The 17,686-nt window shown below is 34.6% G+C and overlaps 1 protein-coding gene across 5 annotated transcripts in view; it reads left to right on the plus strand.

Moving 5' to 3' along the window:
* The window catches only part of MICU3 (mitochondrial calcium uptake family member 3), a 48,538-nt gene that overhangs the window by 5,601 nt on the left and 25,251 nt on the right, over window positions 1-17,686 (plus strand). For all 5 annotated transcript variants that reach the window (XR_010998019.1, XM_068186817.1, XM_068186816.1 and 2 more), the window contains exons 2-6: window positions 4,442-4,595; window positions 8,288-8,319; window positions 9,114-9,192; window positions 12,624-12,671; window positions 14,035-14,117. Coding sequence is in view for 4 of the 5 variants with exons in the window: in XM_068186817.1 (XP_068042918.1) it covers window positions 4,442-4,595; window positions 8,288-8,319; window positions 9,114-9,192; window positions 12,624-12,671; window positions 14,035-14,117 (396 nt within the window). In the remaining variant the exon portion in view is untranslated. The remainder of the gene's footprint in view (window positions 1-4,441; window positions 4,596-8,287; window positions 8,320-9,113; window positions 9,193-12,623; window positions 12,672-14,034; window positions 14,118-17,686) is intronic.

Raw genomic sequence — 17,686 nt, forward strand, 5'->3', positions numbered from 1 at the left:
TCGTAAGTATTGTGCATTTCATGCCATAGGGCAATTGCCAAATGTCTGAAGATGGTTTGCTCTTTGGCTGATCACATCTGAAGTTCTTCATCAGCATAATCCTGAGAAGGATACTGCTTGCCAGCTGTAGTTAGAGCCATGCAGAAGGACAAAGAAGTTTTACCTTTTGTCATTACTTCTGTGTTCCTCATGATGTTATAAAAAGGATGGTACATGTTTGCGATGGACAGATCCAGCTACTAATGTGTTTTGGTGTGGCCTGCAGTGAAACATATGAACATATGGGACTGGATATACATACTGACTAAGGCTTCTTGAAGAACTGCTGGAGGTGAAGTGGGTCCCCTGTGAAGCTAATGCAAGCAGGACTGATACATCAGTTCCAAGGATTTCCTGTGATAGAGTTTTATCTGAAAGTGGCCCTTTTTTTACAGCATTTTAAACACATTCCAGCTTCCTATGCTTGTAAATAATATAATAATGCCCTTATCTGAGTGAAGCAGGATCAACTAACAGAATTGTTGGCTGTACTACATCTAAGTAGTCTGCTAGAAGTACAACTTCAGTAAGCATCAAAACAATTTTGTCTACTTTGGGATTTTCCCACACTGGGAACCTGACGGTTAACCTTTTGGCCACCCAGCATGAAAACAGAATTGTGCTACTTTTATCTACATGGGAGCATATTAAATAAGCCTGAAGTCAAGTATAAACGAAGGAAGGTAGGAACAGTGTTGCTTTGAAAACCTTTTTATTTTAATAATTTGCACAGCTTCTCATTGATGGAAGACAGATTACTTTGCAAACAAAAATTCAAAGAAAGCTACTCACTTGAAATAAATTAAACTACTGTTGCAAACATATTTTTGTCTGCAAGCAAAATGTATCTTTAGTAGTAAACATTGGCTTCTTTAGCTAAAATAGACTCTCCTTCATCTCAGTTGGAAAAAGCAAGAGAACACTGATTTGACTTGGAATAAAGTTGTGAGATTTTATATGATACTGTGGAGCTTTTTTTCTGCACACGCAGAATGTATATTTTTAACTATTTGTTCTGTAAAACATTTTTCATTTTTTGTGGATATTCTCAGAATCTGGTAGTTGGAGGATTAGTCTGGGTTTTGACAATGGATTCTTCTAGATTACTTCTGCAGGGCTTGTAGGCATCAGATTTTTAATTTCCAAAAATCCTGTATCTGGCATTTAAGCTTACCTCTATGAGAAAACTAGATATTTTGTCACAGAATAAAACTTACTTATTACTGACCTAATGTTACACAGGACTCACACTTGACAAAGAACATATCTTTTGTGTTTTTTAATAAAAAGAGTAATGAGGTACTGCTTTATCTTCTGCACTTTACTCCCAGTGAATCTGAGCCATATCATTGCCATTTATTTGATATTTTCAGATAGTTCAGTGTCATAACTACTGCAAAATTTTAGCTATTTCAGTGTCACTGTGGTCTTGTGCCCTGTGTTAGGCCTTGCATTGTGTTATGACAATGTAAAGTTATTGCATGGGTTTCACTGGAATGCCATACAGGTTAATTCATGTTGTACCAAATTCTGAAAGGAAATGTTTCTGAGGTAAGACAGCGAGTAAAATGAACATGGGACCTGGGACCAGAAATAGAGATTAGCCTGTGCTTCAAGGAACTTCAAGGAGTGCATGGAGACCTTTGGTGAGAAAACCAGATTTTCAGGGCATTTTGACTTGTCTCTATTGATAGGCACAGCACATGAAAGATGAATCCAAAATGGGAATGGGTTTTGAATGCTGAATTTGCTTGATAAGAAGTCGAGATTTTCTTCACACAAGTTTTTGCTGTGAATAGAGGGAGAAAATACTGTGGAGTGTCACTCTGAAGAGGTTCTGTAAGGAATGCTTTCAAAGTTGATTGACTTAAAAGTGTCAAAAATCTTCATCTAAAGGACTGCTGCTTTGTGACACACGTGGTATTATTACAAGTAGAATATTAGGTGGCCCTCTTCAAATAGAATACTTGCAGAAAAATTTTAGTAATGATATTAAGTCATTTAAACATGTTAGTGAGAAAGCATTATCGTCATATTTTCATTTGCATAATAAATTTGAAACTTTTGAGGACTTTCCCAGATATTTTGGGCTATTTGTAATATGTTTGTAGCATAGATTGACAGCACACTGAATCAAAGAATGATACTCTCCCTTCAGAGAAGTACCCTGCCAAATTACTATTTGGTCTTCAATTTAATTTTTACTTACCTTGTTTCAATAAAAAATGTTTCCCTCAGTTTCCTTTGCCCAAGTGTGGTTTGTATATAATTGTTGAATCTATTTAATCCATTTTAGAAAGGGCTTTGAAATATCCTCCATGGGAGAATTAGGGGTGTGTGTACACAATTCTGTGTTATGGATCAGCAGGAATATAGACCAAGATAATTTTTTCTCCTCAGCTGATTTAAACACCCAAAACAAGTGCTGTGTTCTGTCTGCAGTCCTTCTGCAAGAGTATGGCATAGAAGGATGGGATGAAGTGAGGAAGGAAGAACCGAAGGATGATAACTATAAGTTGTTTGATTACAACTGTTAACACTTAAATTTTTTTGAGAATAGGGAAAAAATAATATATCATTTTTGAGTTCTTATAAACTTCAGTCTTGCCTCTTTTTGTTTCCTTCTTGAGTTGTGAAGTTAAAAGGATGGAAAGTTTGTCTACCAGCTAGATTCTTGGTTTTAGCTGTGGACTTTTTCCCCCCTATATTTCTAATAACAAAGCAGGTCAGTGTACATGTGCATGTAAACCAGAGATAAGCAGCTATGCCTAAAATTAAGGTAAAACTGCTATTAGGAGATTTGTGACTTGCTTTGTGGTGGAATTGGGTGTGAGTGTTTTTTAAAAGACAGAGAATTGTAACATGACACAAGATCATAGCAATTAGTAGGCATGATTGCCAAGAGGATTAGTAAACATGTAGCATAAAAAATCTACCTTCACTTTTTTGTCAGAGAGATGTGCTTTCATGAGAGTTTTTGAAAATACTTGCTAATCACAGAGAGATTTAGTCTGGATAAGCTCTTGAAACTTCAAATAGAAATTGGAAACCTAGTGAATCTTGTTCACTCCTTCACCTACTGTACCTTCCCTGAGGTATTCAACATCTACTTTCTGTGTCTTGTTCACAGAATCATAGAATGTTTTGGAAGGGACCTTAAAGATCATCTAGTTCCCAATCCCCCTGCCATGGACAGGGACAGTTTCCACTGTCTGGCTTCCACTAGACCAGGTTGCTCAGAGCCCTGTCCAGCCTGGCCTGGAACACTTCCAGGACATCCACAGCTTCTCTGGGCAACCTGTGCCAGAGTCTGACGACCATTCTTTTCTTCTCAGTAAAGAATATCTTCCTAGCATCTTACCTTGTTCTACACTCTGTCAGTTTAAAGCCATTCTCCCTTGTCCCCATCTCTACGTGCCCATGTAAAAAGTCCCTATTCAGTTCTGTTGCAGACCCCCTGCAGGTCCTGGTAGGATGCTCTAAGGTCTCCCTGGAGTCCTTCAGGCTGAACAATTCCAACTCTCCGAGCCTTTCTTCACTGGAGATGGGCCTGTTGTGTCCACTGGTACAGTAAGATTGCCCAAGATGGGCATAAATGTGAAATAAATGAATCAAGAGCAATTGGTAGTGTCACTAAGATTTTCATAATTGGCTCACTGCATTATCGTTTGCAAATGTTGGGGAAAACAGAAGATGCTTCATTGTTACGTGTTGAGATGCCTGAAGAAGTGCGAATTGAGGTAATACTTTAGAACATTTACAGTTTTGTACTACCAAGTTTACATTTAAATCAGCTGGATGGGAAATATACCGGAAACTCCTGACATAAACTCTTGTGATATTTGAACTTAATGCTATATTATACTTTTGTAACTCTGGAATTATAATTATGCTCTTTTCTTTTTCAGTTGCCACAGATGTGGTAGCTTTACACTGGAGTATATTATGGAGACCTATTACTATCAAGAGCCACACTTTGTATTAAGAAACAATATAGGAAACATATTACTCTGTTCTCTTCTGGAATGATCAGAAAACTGAAATAGTTTTGGCAGAGTTGTTTGAAGTCTGCCTGCTGAAGTTACAATTACTTCCTTGAGTTAAAGTTCCACTTCTTCTATGATTCAGGAGCCGAAATTCTCTTTATTTTAATTTTTTCTTCTGAGGTTGGGTAGTACCACCAATTTCAATACACTAAGATTTTTGCTAAAGTTGTAGAAGACTGAAAATGATAGCAGTGAAATCCCAGTTGTAGTTTCTGTTCTTACTATAGAAAAATGCTTGGATGCGTTTGACTTTATGAATTATCAATTTTATAGTCACAGTTCCTTTATGGTGAATGTGGCATTTGTAAATCAGAACCTTGTTCATAGATGGAAACTGTGTCCTTCTGTCTTTGAAGGTTACAGAAAACAGATCAGACCTCGAAGATTTACACCTTTATGCAACTCCGCGGGAGCAACGGTTTCGTATGTTTGCCAGTCTAGAATTTGAAGGACAGCTGTACATGACTCCACACGACTTCATCCAGGCTGTTACAAGTGATGAACCCAAACGTAAGTAGGAGCTTTATAATGCAAAAACTGCTGGGGAAAATGTCCGTGGAGCATGTCATTTTCCCATTTGCTTTTGATTCCTACTTCTGTGTCTGATTGTAGTAAAAAGGTACTGCATCTTCAGAATTTTAATTGTGTCCAAAAGCATATAAACAGTATCCTGATTGTTACTAGATTGTAAACATCTGTATGCTAGTTAAACATTCTTGTCTTAAAGGTTGCAGGAAGCTCAATAGTCATGAAAGATGGCAAGCTAATTTGTGCCATTTGCATTGACACAGTTTCTTTTTGAGCGGGCCTGTATTGCTGTACAACTCTTGCTTCCTCTTTTGTATAGTTTCTCTGTAAGCAGGCAACATACACATTCTCTAAAAGACTAATGATAAGATATAATATATAACTATATCATGGCTTTCTAAATAACATGCTTTGAGTCAGACACATGTTGAGTCCCCCAGGGGATCAACTTTCTACACTTAAACATTGACAGTGTTAGTACTATGTGTTAATTAATGAAAAATTAACAATCAACTTTAGGTCATTTATTGTAAAATCTTTGCTTTAAGTATCAAAGAGTGATTAAGTAGTAGGGTGATCCCTTTCAGCTCTAGTTTGATTTCCTGGCCTTCAGGCTTGCAGTGCATTGGTAGCAGCACAGAGCTTCTGGAGAATGGGTATATCTTTGCTCAGGTGTGACATGTATAATCACCCACCTTAAGTTTTCCTTTATTCAGTCTACACCACAAAGCTAGTATAGAGAACAGTCAAAAGCACTGCTGAAACAGTCAGAGGAAGCTTAAAATTCTGTGCACATGTTGGATTTTTTCCCCTTTGTTCTCTTAACAGTAATGAAACAAGAGGAAAGAATTCAGTCATGGCACATCAGTGATCAAAAGTTCTGTAACTTTTGAATAAAGATATAATCTCATTGTAACAGTGAAGACAGAAGATGGAGCTTAGATGGTGAAAACTTGCAAAACTTTGAAACTCTTACCAGAAAACAAATCTTTTTTTTTTTTTTTTTTTTTTTTTTTTTTTTTTTTTTGCTTTGCAGTTAAAAGAGAGGAAGCAGATTGCTTATCATACAAGTTAATACAAATACACATCAGCACTTTCAGCACTTTTTATCTATTTCCTCTGCTCAGACCTTCAATTCCTCCCTTTTTTTGTTAGTGTGGAGTTGGATTTCACTGTATATGGTCCTGAAGCATTTGTGCTGTATATGCTGGGCATCATTAAAACATTTTGGTTTAACTCTGTTTTATGGCAGTTTGATTGGCCTAGACTACGCTATATGTATGGTTTGCTATTAAAACTTTTCCATGCTGATGAATTTTCTGCTTCCTCCTCTCACAAAGCAACTATTCAGATTTTAAAAACAAAACCAAACAAAAAATCATTAAGCTCATAAGGACATTGTGTTTATCTCATGGAAAAAGGGAAGAGATCTGGAGTTGAACAGTCAGGCACCCTTCTGAACTCAGTGTAACAAACCTTGTTTCTAACCAAATCCTTTCTGTTCATCCAGTTTACCTCTGCGACCAAGAGCAAAAAAAACTAGGGTGTCTTTTAGGTTTCCTGGCATCAGAGATTACATGGCTGACATAACTATTTTAAAGGATTATAGCTAAGTAGAAGTGGATCACTTCATTCTAGTGCAGGTCATATTGTCTGGAAAATTGAGACAGAAGGCTGATAAATAGGAAGTAATAGCTGAAATAGATAACCCACAGATTACCACATCCAGCTTCTCATCTCTGACTATGGTAATTTTAACCTTTGTACTGCAGCATTGCCAAAGTAACACGTTGTCTTATTGAGCAAGTCAATTTTCTGGCTTGCTCTGTTGAAAGTATTTCATTTAAGGAAGGAATTTTTCTAATAATACATTCTAAACTTTTTTTAATTATTATTTTTGGGGTAATTTTATAAATAACTTGCAAGTTATATATAATTGGGTCCATTCAGGCTGACATACTAGACCATTTACATTTTGCATAATAAAAAAAGAACATATACCTGAGGTTTTTATGAATGAAGACTAGGAAGGTCTTGAGTTTTGTCCAAAAGGAAAAATGCTCTTTGAAGTATAATAATAGAAGTTCTTTATGTCTGCTTTATAGAAAAGCTAATAATACTAGGCCTGAATGATATTTGTGATGGAGTGAATGCATTTGTGATTGATTTGCTTTGGAAATCATGTAAACTGTACAAACGTCAAGAGGGAGTTCACTTTCTTTTTTTGATTAAACACTAACTAATATAGTAAGAGTGTATTTTCTTTTACAAAATGTAAAATTTTACTCCAGGCATTTATTACAAAAAATATAAAATAAATGCTGTCTTTAACTTGTTTCTGCCTTTATGGTGCAGGCTTTCATTTGGGAACATACATTATTTTTAAGAGTCATTATTGATACATTTTTATAATCTGAATATGTGTTTCTATATTGAGAAAGCAAATAAGGAGAAAATTAAATATATTTTTTCCCTTAGTGCTAACTGTAATAATTTTAGCTTAATGCTGAGCTGTAAATGTATGTATATACACATAATTCTTCACTGGCTTGTCTAGAAAGAAAACATGTATATAACATATGAGACTGGGAAACTACCTGATTGGAAATTTAGATATATTTATTCTCCACGTTGCTTATGTTAGGCATAAACATGCATCAATTTATATGGCAAATGAGATTGTTTTAGGGGACCTTTTAAAAAAAATTAAACTGAAAAGGTTATGAAATTTGTTAGCTCATGTTATGATGTTGCATGATATAACTTCACCATAGTTAGAGTAGGATTTGTCAACAGTCTTGGTTTAAACCTTTACCAAGATGTAAAATTAAAATTTCAGTCAGTTTCTAGACCATGAATTGATGGAAGATAGTGGGTAGCTTGTGTATTGTTTTAATTATTTAATGGAGCATGGAGTTCATTATGAGAAAAGGATTTCTAATAACACAGCGTCTTTTGCTCTGCAAAAAGAAACCTTTACCCACCAAAAATTTGTTAGGGATTTGACCACATAAAATGCTACTTTCTGGACCTTTGTGAGTTCTAATATTCACAATGCCTTATCGTAATATTGAATCTGTACAGATACTTGTCTTGAGAAGGTGGTGATGAGCCTCAAGTTTTGAATTTTTGAATGGTTGTGGACAACTCTTTTTCAGTTATAACTACCAAAGATTGGAGCCTGACAGAGGCTAGAAAAGGAATCTGAGTTCGTAGGAAGGGATGAAGGGTGTCTTAGCACTCAGTGCAGTTTCAAGGGCTTTTTTTCTGTATTTACTTTAAAAACTATGAGTAGTCCATGAGGACTGGTCGACCTGGCCGTAATCCAATTTGCATTTTAATAAATAATCTTTTCAGAATATTGTTACCAGGGGTTAGCATGAATGCCTTCTATTTCATGTTAAATGATTTAAGGATGTATTTTGGAGGTTGAAGATCTTTTCCGTCATTGAAGAAGAGTTGGATTAAAAACTACATCTGAATTGGTTCTTTAAAGTTAGGACTTCAGGTATGTATTAAGTTAAAGGGTTTTTTAATAACATAACAATTACACTCATAAAGTAAGGCAAATAATTCTTTGTCTAGAAAACACAGTATAGATGTAATCCAATTCTTATGACACCACATTGGCATAATTAAATTCTGTGCATTCATAACATCTTCTTTTTTTGCAGATGCTAGAAAGTGGCGATCCCTTTCAAAGCAGGTGAGCAATAATTCCTGTGTGGCCTTATAACCATACATTTTGGTAGTTGATTTCGTTTGTGACGTAAATGTAGAGGCACAGGAGAGTTTAATTTCTTCATTTTTGTCACTTCAGACTCAGCTGAATCCAGAATTTCAGATACTTTAGCTGCGGTGCCTATTTTGTTGAATTTACTGACTTTCTCCAGCATCTGTTAGTTTCTCCTTCAGTCTATATCTGACTACACTTCTTAGTGTCTAGGAGTAATAGTTGTATCCAAAACTGTCTGAAATATTTATGCCACTCTCCCCCTTTAGTGGTGTTTAAGTGCCTCTTATTTTTTTTCATTTGTATAAGTGCAAAAGGCCCCTGTTTGTTTCCCTGTATTTTAAGTAAAGTACATTCATATTCATGGGTGAAGTTTGCTTTAGTTCAGGTTGAGTGTTTTAAAAGAACAACTGGTCAGATTTTGTATGAAAACCTTATTGAAATCCAGGGGGACTTATCCTTGGCTTCAGTCAGTATAAGCAGTGGTGAGTTACTCGGCCACAAATACATTGCATGTCTCTCTCCAGCTCAGCAAACACTTAGTGTTCATGCAGATGAGTAATTCTTGCAACAATCGTGTTCAAAAATTTATAGAGTGCTTGAGTACTTCCAAAATCATTGTGGTAAGTGAAGTTAAATTAACTGGTAGATTTGCTTGCAGTTCCTTGTCTTTTATATTGATATCCTAGAATTTAATCATTATCTATTAACTACTTCATTAAATACTGAAATATATGCTTTTAAATTTTTTAAACCTAATTTTTTAGGAGCTGAATCAGATCCTTATGGAAACACCACCGGTTTGGAAAGGATCATCCAAACTTTTCCGTAATCTTGATGAGAAAGGTAATTGAGGAGAATTTATTTTCCAAATTATCATTTGGAAAATTATCAAATTATCATTCAAACCTAATTGTCATTCTATTAACTTTTTTGTGATGATGTACTTAAATCTGAGTCGCATTTTGAAAAATAAAAAGAGTGCTTTGTGTTGCTTTCTGCATCTTACAGCATGGAAAAGTTCCACGTAATCTCCACAGTGTTTTAATGATGCCATCTTCCAACTACCCTCTTTAAGTGCCTGGGGACTCAGGGTTTGTTAAGCTGATGTTTGAATATTTCAGGTTCACTTTGTTGCCATGAATGATCTCTGGACTATAGACAGAATATTCCAGTAAAGAAACAATGTCTCTTTACTTCTTTTTAATAGGTTCAATAATGTGATTATTTCTAAAGACAGTAATGGTATCTCATATCACTGAATAAACATTTTGTACACAACACAGAGACAGTTTCAGAAATGTTATATATTTCTTTAAACTCTGCCGATGAGGGCTTTGATAGCTTTTAAAACTCATACTATTGGTAAGTGAAGAGCCAAGAGTCAATCCCAGTCTCCTCTGTTGTATTTTTTTTCTTTCTTAATAAGCTTTATCACTTCACAACAAAAAGTATAGAGAAATAAAACAATGATGGCTTTACAGACATTTAAAAGCTATTTATGACGAATAATCCACATGTTTCTTTGCTTATATTCAGAGTGGCAAAGGTGTGGTGGCATGTTTGAAATATTTTCAAAAGCAGACACAAGTGCTAGTTATAAGAGAAGGACACTTTATGGGTGTTTAAAATAAGCACGCCAGCAACAGAATTCCAATCAAACGAATGCATGTAATTGATTAATATAACTCAAATGCAGCTCAGAGTTATTCAAGGAGTAAGTAGTGTACCTACTCTCAAAAGGAAGCTCTCTAGTTCATGGAGACACTCACTTTTTTTTCCTGAGTCTGCAGCCAACACTCCAGAGAGGCAGAAATTGGTACATCTTTGCAATGTATTTCTGTGTCCTTCTTTGCTCTAGGCTGCTTTCTATATAGTTGACTTTTGAAATATTAATTGCATAAATATATTAATTGCAGTATACAGCTGACTTCTGAAATATTAATTGCATAAAAATTCAGTCTCGGAATCTGTTAAATCAATACATTATCAGTTAAAAAATATATCTAGATGTTGCTTATTAAGTCTGTAATAAAATGTCTGCAACATGGGCAGTCTTGATTCAACAGTATCTTACTCCAGTTTTCTGCCAGTGGAGTTCTATAGAAGTTGATGGAATTGGTAAGACTCAAACTGTCAAAATAAGATAGTAAAATTAGTATTAGACTTTAATAGTTGGATATCTTTTCAGCATGTTTTATGAAAAAGTGAGTTCTGTTGCCCAGTTTTATAAAAAAATAAAAGAAAATATGATGGGACTTATGACAGCATAAATTGGTGAAAGAAATGGAAATAGAATTCAGGTCTTGAATAAAATGTAGTCTTTATTTTTTTGTTTCTTACTCTTTTTTTTAAACATGCACATGCAAAGCAATTAGCAAAAGCCTATGTCCATTTATTTTGCCATGGATTTATGTAATTCAGCTGAGGCATTCCGATTTATGCCCACTGACCTCAAGTTTTTATTATGTTTTACCCTTGAGTACCCTCCTTCTCTTCTTTCTGATCCTAGTGTAAGTTTTTCTTTCCCTTCAATCATCACTTCAGAGCTTCTCTCCCATAACACTCAGAGCAGTCAACCAGAACTATCTGTCTGCAGCTACAATATGCCAGTACAAACAAAAGGAGAGAAGGCTTTCAAGGCCGTTTCAATTGCTTTCTTCATCCCTGTGATGGACTACTTGACAATGGCACTTTCTTCCTCTTTTACAACAAAGAAGGTGCCATCAAAAAACAAAAAAAATATATTTACATTTATTGACTGGCTATTAAAGAATGTTTTCCATCAGTGAATGAGAACCTTTGAGGTATCTGATTTCTTGATAGGTGCTTGTCCAAACAGATTCAAGCAGGCCTTTGAAAACTTAATTTCTGCAAGCTGCTGTATAAAATCAAGAAGATAAAACATAGAGCATGTGTTACTTAAATACCTGTATTTAATCATTGCTAATCTTCAATAATGTGTAAATTGAGGAAAAGAGTAAGTGGTATTAAAAAAAATAATTGGAGCTTTCCTAACTAGATCTACTAGCAGTAATAAAATACTGATTCTGAAGACTTAAATTTGCTCTTGGATCAGAAGATGAGATGTGAAGTATAATGGAAGTAAAATCCACATGAATGATACATTGTTTTTCGTTTTAATTGTATAGGTTTTTCGGTGCAAAAAAAATCAGATGACTGCTTACCAAGTTTGTCACATTTTCAGTTAGGTCAGATTTTAAAAGATATTTAAACATCCAAAGATGGGGCTGGTTTTGGAAAAAAACTTTTGCACCTGTCTTGGACTGAAATCAAGGAGACAGCCAGCAACTTTTGAAAATCTAGCTGATAGACATCTTTACTCTCAGGCATCTAAATACTTCTTTTTTCACTCTTTTGAAATAATCTATGATTGTGGACTGACTTAACACTTCTGATTTTGGAGGGCAGACAAAACCCAATTTACTAGAAATCAGGAACAAGTTTCCCTAGTTCATCCTCAAAGGTCATTGGAGCTAAGGCCTTTTGGGAGAGCTGCAAGCCAGTGTTTTCCATTCTTACTGAACTGTGAGATGCTTCTCTGCATTCCTGCTCTGGACATTCTGCAAGGTTGTCTCTTTACCTCTTACTCAAGAGCTAGAAAGGCACAAGTACTACTTACAACTTACAACTTACCAGACATATTATTTGGGTATTGACTTCAGCTCTAATTTAAATTTTGCCTTAATCACTTCTGAAGACAAAAGGAAGTGCCATTCCACAGTGTGGTTCCCTTTTGTAATCTTGCAAAAAAACCCCCCATGAGATCAAGTTTTCAGTTAATATAGCACATGCACTTAAAAAGTACTTAATGAAGTCAAGAACTGTATTCAAATGGTGTGTATTGGGAGGAAGCACTATTAATATTCTCAAAGTAAATGTTTTCATACTGTTAAAGAGTATTATCATGAGTTACTGGTGGGGTGTTTGGAAAGAAAATTGAATAAATCATTTATATTAGTTTTTAAGAGTCGACCCAGATTCTGTTCAATGAGCCGTGCTCCACTCAATGTCGATTTACTTGCCATGTTTAATGCACTCCTCCCCTAAAACACAAACCCAAACAAAAAGCCCCAAGCCATAGATGAATACTGTAGACTTATTGACCGGATCGAATAGTTAACGTGCATACAAGTATGAATATGCATATGTACAAAAATTCTCCTTATATATAGATTTAGTGTTTACAAGTTCAGGATGTCAAGACAAGGAGAAACTAACATGGCATAATTTTTTTTTTTTTTTTTGGTCTTCAGGTGTGATATCTTACACAGAATATTTATTCCTCTTATGTATTTTAACAAGTAAGTACTTTTGGAGAAAAAGGTCTAAAAGATTCCTTACAATTTCAAAGCTCTGAATGTGTTGTTTTGCACTTCCCATCCCTGCATGTAGAGAAACTACACCATACATCTCTCTGTCCCTCTGAATCTCTTTTGCCCTCCTGGAATCTTGTGTTATGCTTTATTTAAATGCATTATTGTCTAGAATACCTGTTAGTGGCTGTTCACAAAGCTGTGCCATACGCTCCAGCTAAACCCCAGTTCAGAGCTTAAATTTATTTTCTTGTTTTAAAATTCCTACAAAATTTGTAGCTAAATTTGCTGAAGTTCATAAGGGACACTGAATAAATACAGGGAGAACAGAAAGATGCACGTTATTGCTGGTTTGTTTCATGGATTAGTGCATAATGGGTAAAGTCAAAGTCACTGGTAAAATATAAAGTATTTATGTCAGAAACACTAACAAAATTGAAAAATCATTGTTTTATCTCCCATAAAATTGAAGTAAAATACTTAGAGTATAACTTACAGTAAACTGAGCCTGATACAGACTTCTATTAATATTTTAAGAGGTGTTTTCTGGGAAGAAGCAAAGAATTTTACTTGTCTTTCACGTACATGTAATTAAATAATTTCTTTTGGATTCATTAGTAGGGTTTTTTTGGACATGAACTGGATTTCTATTATGAATCAGAGCTGGAACTTGACCCTGAACCCTGAGTATCTTCCACTATGGGATCAGTGATTCTTCCGTCATTTCTTTGTTATCTGAATTAACTTTTGACCATAATTCATTCATACTGCAAATCAGTGGGTATCCCCAAAATGTCTCCTAAAGGCTTTACTTAGTTACCTGAGAAGTTGCCATGTTTCAGAAATAATTTATAGTTCTAGCATGATCTCAAATTTCAATGGCACTAAGCATGTAAACAAGAAAATGTTGAGTGACTTTCAGCATAACATTTACTTTGACCAGAAGTTGCATCCAGTACCTTTTTTCAAAATCTTTTAAAGTGTCTTTTAGAACACTGTGTTTTCATAGGAAATTTATTTTCTACATATCTGTGTTTGTAATGTAAAATTGACTCTACCCATGAACTAGCAGTCTTTTATGAGATAATATTTTTTGAATATTTCATGTTCTATTTCTACTTTTGGGAGCATGCCTTCTGTTTGAATAACATGAGTTGTACTGTTTTACAGATGTTACATTACAGATGTTCTGTTTTACAGAGTTTCATTTAGTATGTACACAAGCATCCTGATTTAAATTAGTTGAGGTTCTGGCTTTTATGAAGGGACACCAAATAAATTTTCTAGAGTATTATACTTGCTTTCTTTCCAAGGAAATAAATAATTGAATGTTTGGTATTTTTTTTGGCAGAGCCACATGCAGGTTTTCGAATTGCTTTCAACATGTTCGATACTGATGGTAATGAAATGGTGGACAAAAAGGAATTCTTAGTGGTAAGTGTATTTGTAGTTTTTGATGTAATCTTGTAACTGCTGTAATCAGCAGTCATAAGTATATTATCTACATTGCTAGCTATTCTTCACTGAATGTAGTCGTTTATTTGCCTGATTTAGTATAAAGAGTTATTCTAATGTAAACTGAAAATAGAAGCTCCTTCTTAGAGTGCACAGGAGTCTTATATGTAATTATTTTTGAACCTTAATTCTGGTTTTTATCCTGCATGTTCTAATTGCTAGTGTAGTTACAGATAGGCTATTAAAGTAATAGAAATGTTTTATTGGTTAGCAGAGTTACTTAATTGCTCTAATGATGAAAAGACTTGTAAAAGAATCTTTTGCTGGAAGACCACCTCACTTTGCCATTCATTCTGCTGATAATCACAAGTGACCCGAAAATATTGACTGACATAATGTGACACTGTCACATAATCTGTTTTGGATAAGATTTGTAATGAAATAAAATATACTGTGCATATATTGAGTTTACCCCATAAATCCATATGCTGAAGCAATTTGCTAAGCTGGGGTTCAGTGAGTTCTTTTTAAGGAGAATTTTCCTAAAAGTGAAACTGACTTTGACCTAAATGATTTCCAAGTGCTTTGGGACAGATGGCAGGCTACCTAGAACTTGGCAGTAGTTTGGTTGCATCCAAGGTTTTGTTACATTACTAATTTGAATGACAGAATTTTTCAAATTAGAGCTTTACTCCGTTTATGACTGGACAAAGCAGTTCTGGAAATTTGTCTTATTAATTATATAAGCAGAGTTTATTTTTTTTTTCAGATTAGAAATCTAAATAGTTTTAAAAAGCTCAAACTTTGAAAAAAAAATTCACATGTTGGTGAGATTTGAAAATGAAGAATAATTTGGTGCTTGAGGGAAAATCTTTGAAAATCCTAAATCAACCACTGTATATTCATTTTATAGTGACAAATCTTCTATTTTCAATTCAATAATAATTCAGATTAAAATTTGAATACTTCATAAGTTTTCAGGTAGTAGGATGCACCAAGTTCAGGAGAATGATTTTGCAGTAACAAGAGGGCTATTTTTGATTTATGTTCATTTAATTTATTTTCTGATTTCATAAGAAACGGGAGGAAGAATTAATGCCATTCTAAATAAATTTCAGTGATTTATTATTTTAAAAAAAAGTCAATGCAAAAAATTGACCACTCAGACTTAGGGCTTTTGGGTTTACAACATCTATGTGGCTTTATGCTAAAAAAAGTGCATGATAAACCAGAGATCTCTGAATTGTTAGTGTCTATAGGCAGCAGCTGTCTGGGATTACACTGAAGCACTCAGCTATGGTGAACATAGGTTATGACATTTCTTTAGAAATAACATTTAAAATTCTATGGTTAGTGGTATAGACAAACTTTCTGAAGACTACACAAAGCCCTAATTTTCTACTGAGCAAGTACAGATGATTAATGCAATATTTTGAATCAGATGTTGGAAAAATATATTTGTGTAAAAGACATAAATTTTCTCTCCACAGATTTTTGTGTAGTTGAGCTTATAAAGAAATACAGTGAGAACACATGAGAAAAAGCCCAGTGCCTTATTGAAAAAGATGGAGCAAAATACAAAGAATGAAAGAGACACATGGAATGTATTTAAGTGTCAGAGCCCAATTTATTTAAAATAAAGACACCCTAGTTTTCTGTGTGTGGTTTCTTAATTGATTCAAATAAACTATGCTAACCTTAAGAAAATAGAAGTATGGAAGAAACTCTCCTTAACATGCTGAACATCCCTCAATTCTCCTTTTTCAGGGAAGTGAGATCTGAGATCTGGGGGCTTGTTCTGCTGACATGGCTTAAGCAGAACAGGTGTCTTCTTGAATTCCAAATTCATTTTGGAAGGTGACACCACTTGCAAATTGTGGCATGCTGGTCATTTTTTTTTTTATTCTGTTACTAAATTTACACATCCTCATATGTGCTAATTCTTAATAAGCATCTTCTCCAGTTGGAGGAACAACCCAGAAAACATTGGATTAATTAACAAAAGGAAAAAATAGAGGAAGAAAAAAAAAGTGAGCATCTTTCATGATTTAATTAAACTGAATGTGGTGGAATAGACTGACAAGTTTGTCCTAAAAGAAGAAAGGGCTTCCATTACAACAGCTAAAAGGGAGGAAATTGAAGCAAGAGGCTTTGTCTTTCGAAAAATGATGCTAAAAAATGACTTAAAATAAGCATGTAAAATGAGAAACAAGGACAATATTTAACTATAGATATTACATCTTTCTTTCTAACTATGCTTTTATAGTCCTCTTCACATCCTGCTATGTATTTGTTCTCTGTCATGATCCTTGACTAAAGTTTCTCCTTATTTCTGTTAGCAGACTTGGTGGATAAAAGAAAGAAAGTAGAATTTTTAAACATTGGATATACTGTCCCCTACCTATGGTTGTATTTAACAAATTTATATAGATTAAACTTGAGTGCAACTCTGCTTCATTAGGTGTCAGTGATCCTTCAAAAATTAAATTGGAACCCTTAAGTCAGAATGTGAGATCTGAAGTGAAAAAGACTAAAATAGATAGGTAGATAGATTTTTGTGTAATAAAAGTATAGATGAAAATAGAAGTTGGTTCAGTGATACTGCAGCTTTGATAGAACTGGCCCCAGATCATATATTTGGCACCTTTACTTACCTTGCTCGAATATGATGTGTCATATCCTGTGTGCCTGAAAGAAGGAGACTGTTCAAAAGTTGCCATTTGAACTACCCCAACATTTGCAAAATATTTATCCATCAATTATAGGCAGCTATTGCAAAATTGGTAGTAAATGCTATTCAGTTTTGCAATTAAAGAGACTTTGAAGAGCTTTGTTTAGGGATCCCATGTTATGTGATTCTTGAGGAAACAGTGTGTGTAGTGAAGAGTTGAAAAATACTTAATTTTTCTGATAACAGCTGTATTGTTTTTGTAAACTAATTTTATGGTGTTTGTGCTTTCCTCTTTGCTTATGTCATAGGGGTGAGGTCAGGGAACAGAAGGATTGTGTTGCCTTGTTACTGGAGATCTTGTTTTTGCTGCCTTCAGCAGTCAATCTCATTATCCTGTTTCAAACAGTGTTCCTATGAAAGTACTCCTAGACCCTTTCTGCATGCACTTTTTTTCAGCCACTGGTATCCTATAGCACTCTTTCTGAACAAAAGATCCATTTCCAGAAGTTTAGCAAGAGCTTTAATAATGAATGCAACAGAATCCTACTTCTTTTGCCTCTGTGGCAGGGGAAATACATCCAAGGATGCCTTGCTTTTTAGTGATCTTTTTTGGTTTTTCAATTACTGCCACTCTTCTCTCCTGCTTGATGGCTTGTCACTTCACTTTGCACAAGAGATTTTCTTTCTATTTCTCTCTGTTCATTTAACTTTTTTCTTTGCATTGTTCTGGGTTGTGAACTGTGTATTTACTCTATCCTATCATGACTTTTTCTTTGTTGGCATAAGTTACAGTAACTTGTGCCTGTAGGTTTGCAAAAAAATTTGAAAAAATTGACCAAGCTCTGTAAATTTATCTCATACTCAAAAATAGGTATTA

This window comes from Anomalospiza imberbis, chromosome 4 (genome assembly GCF_031753505.1).
Source record: "Anomalospiza imberbis isolate Cuckoo-Finch-1a 21T00152 chromosome 4, ASM3175350v1, whole genome shotgun sequence".
NCBI lineage: Eukaryota > Metazoa > Chordata > Aves > Passeriformes > Viduidae > Anomalospiza > Anomalospiza imberbis.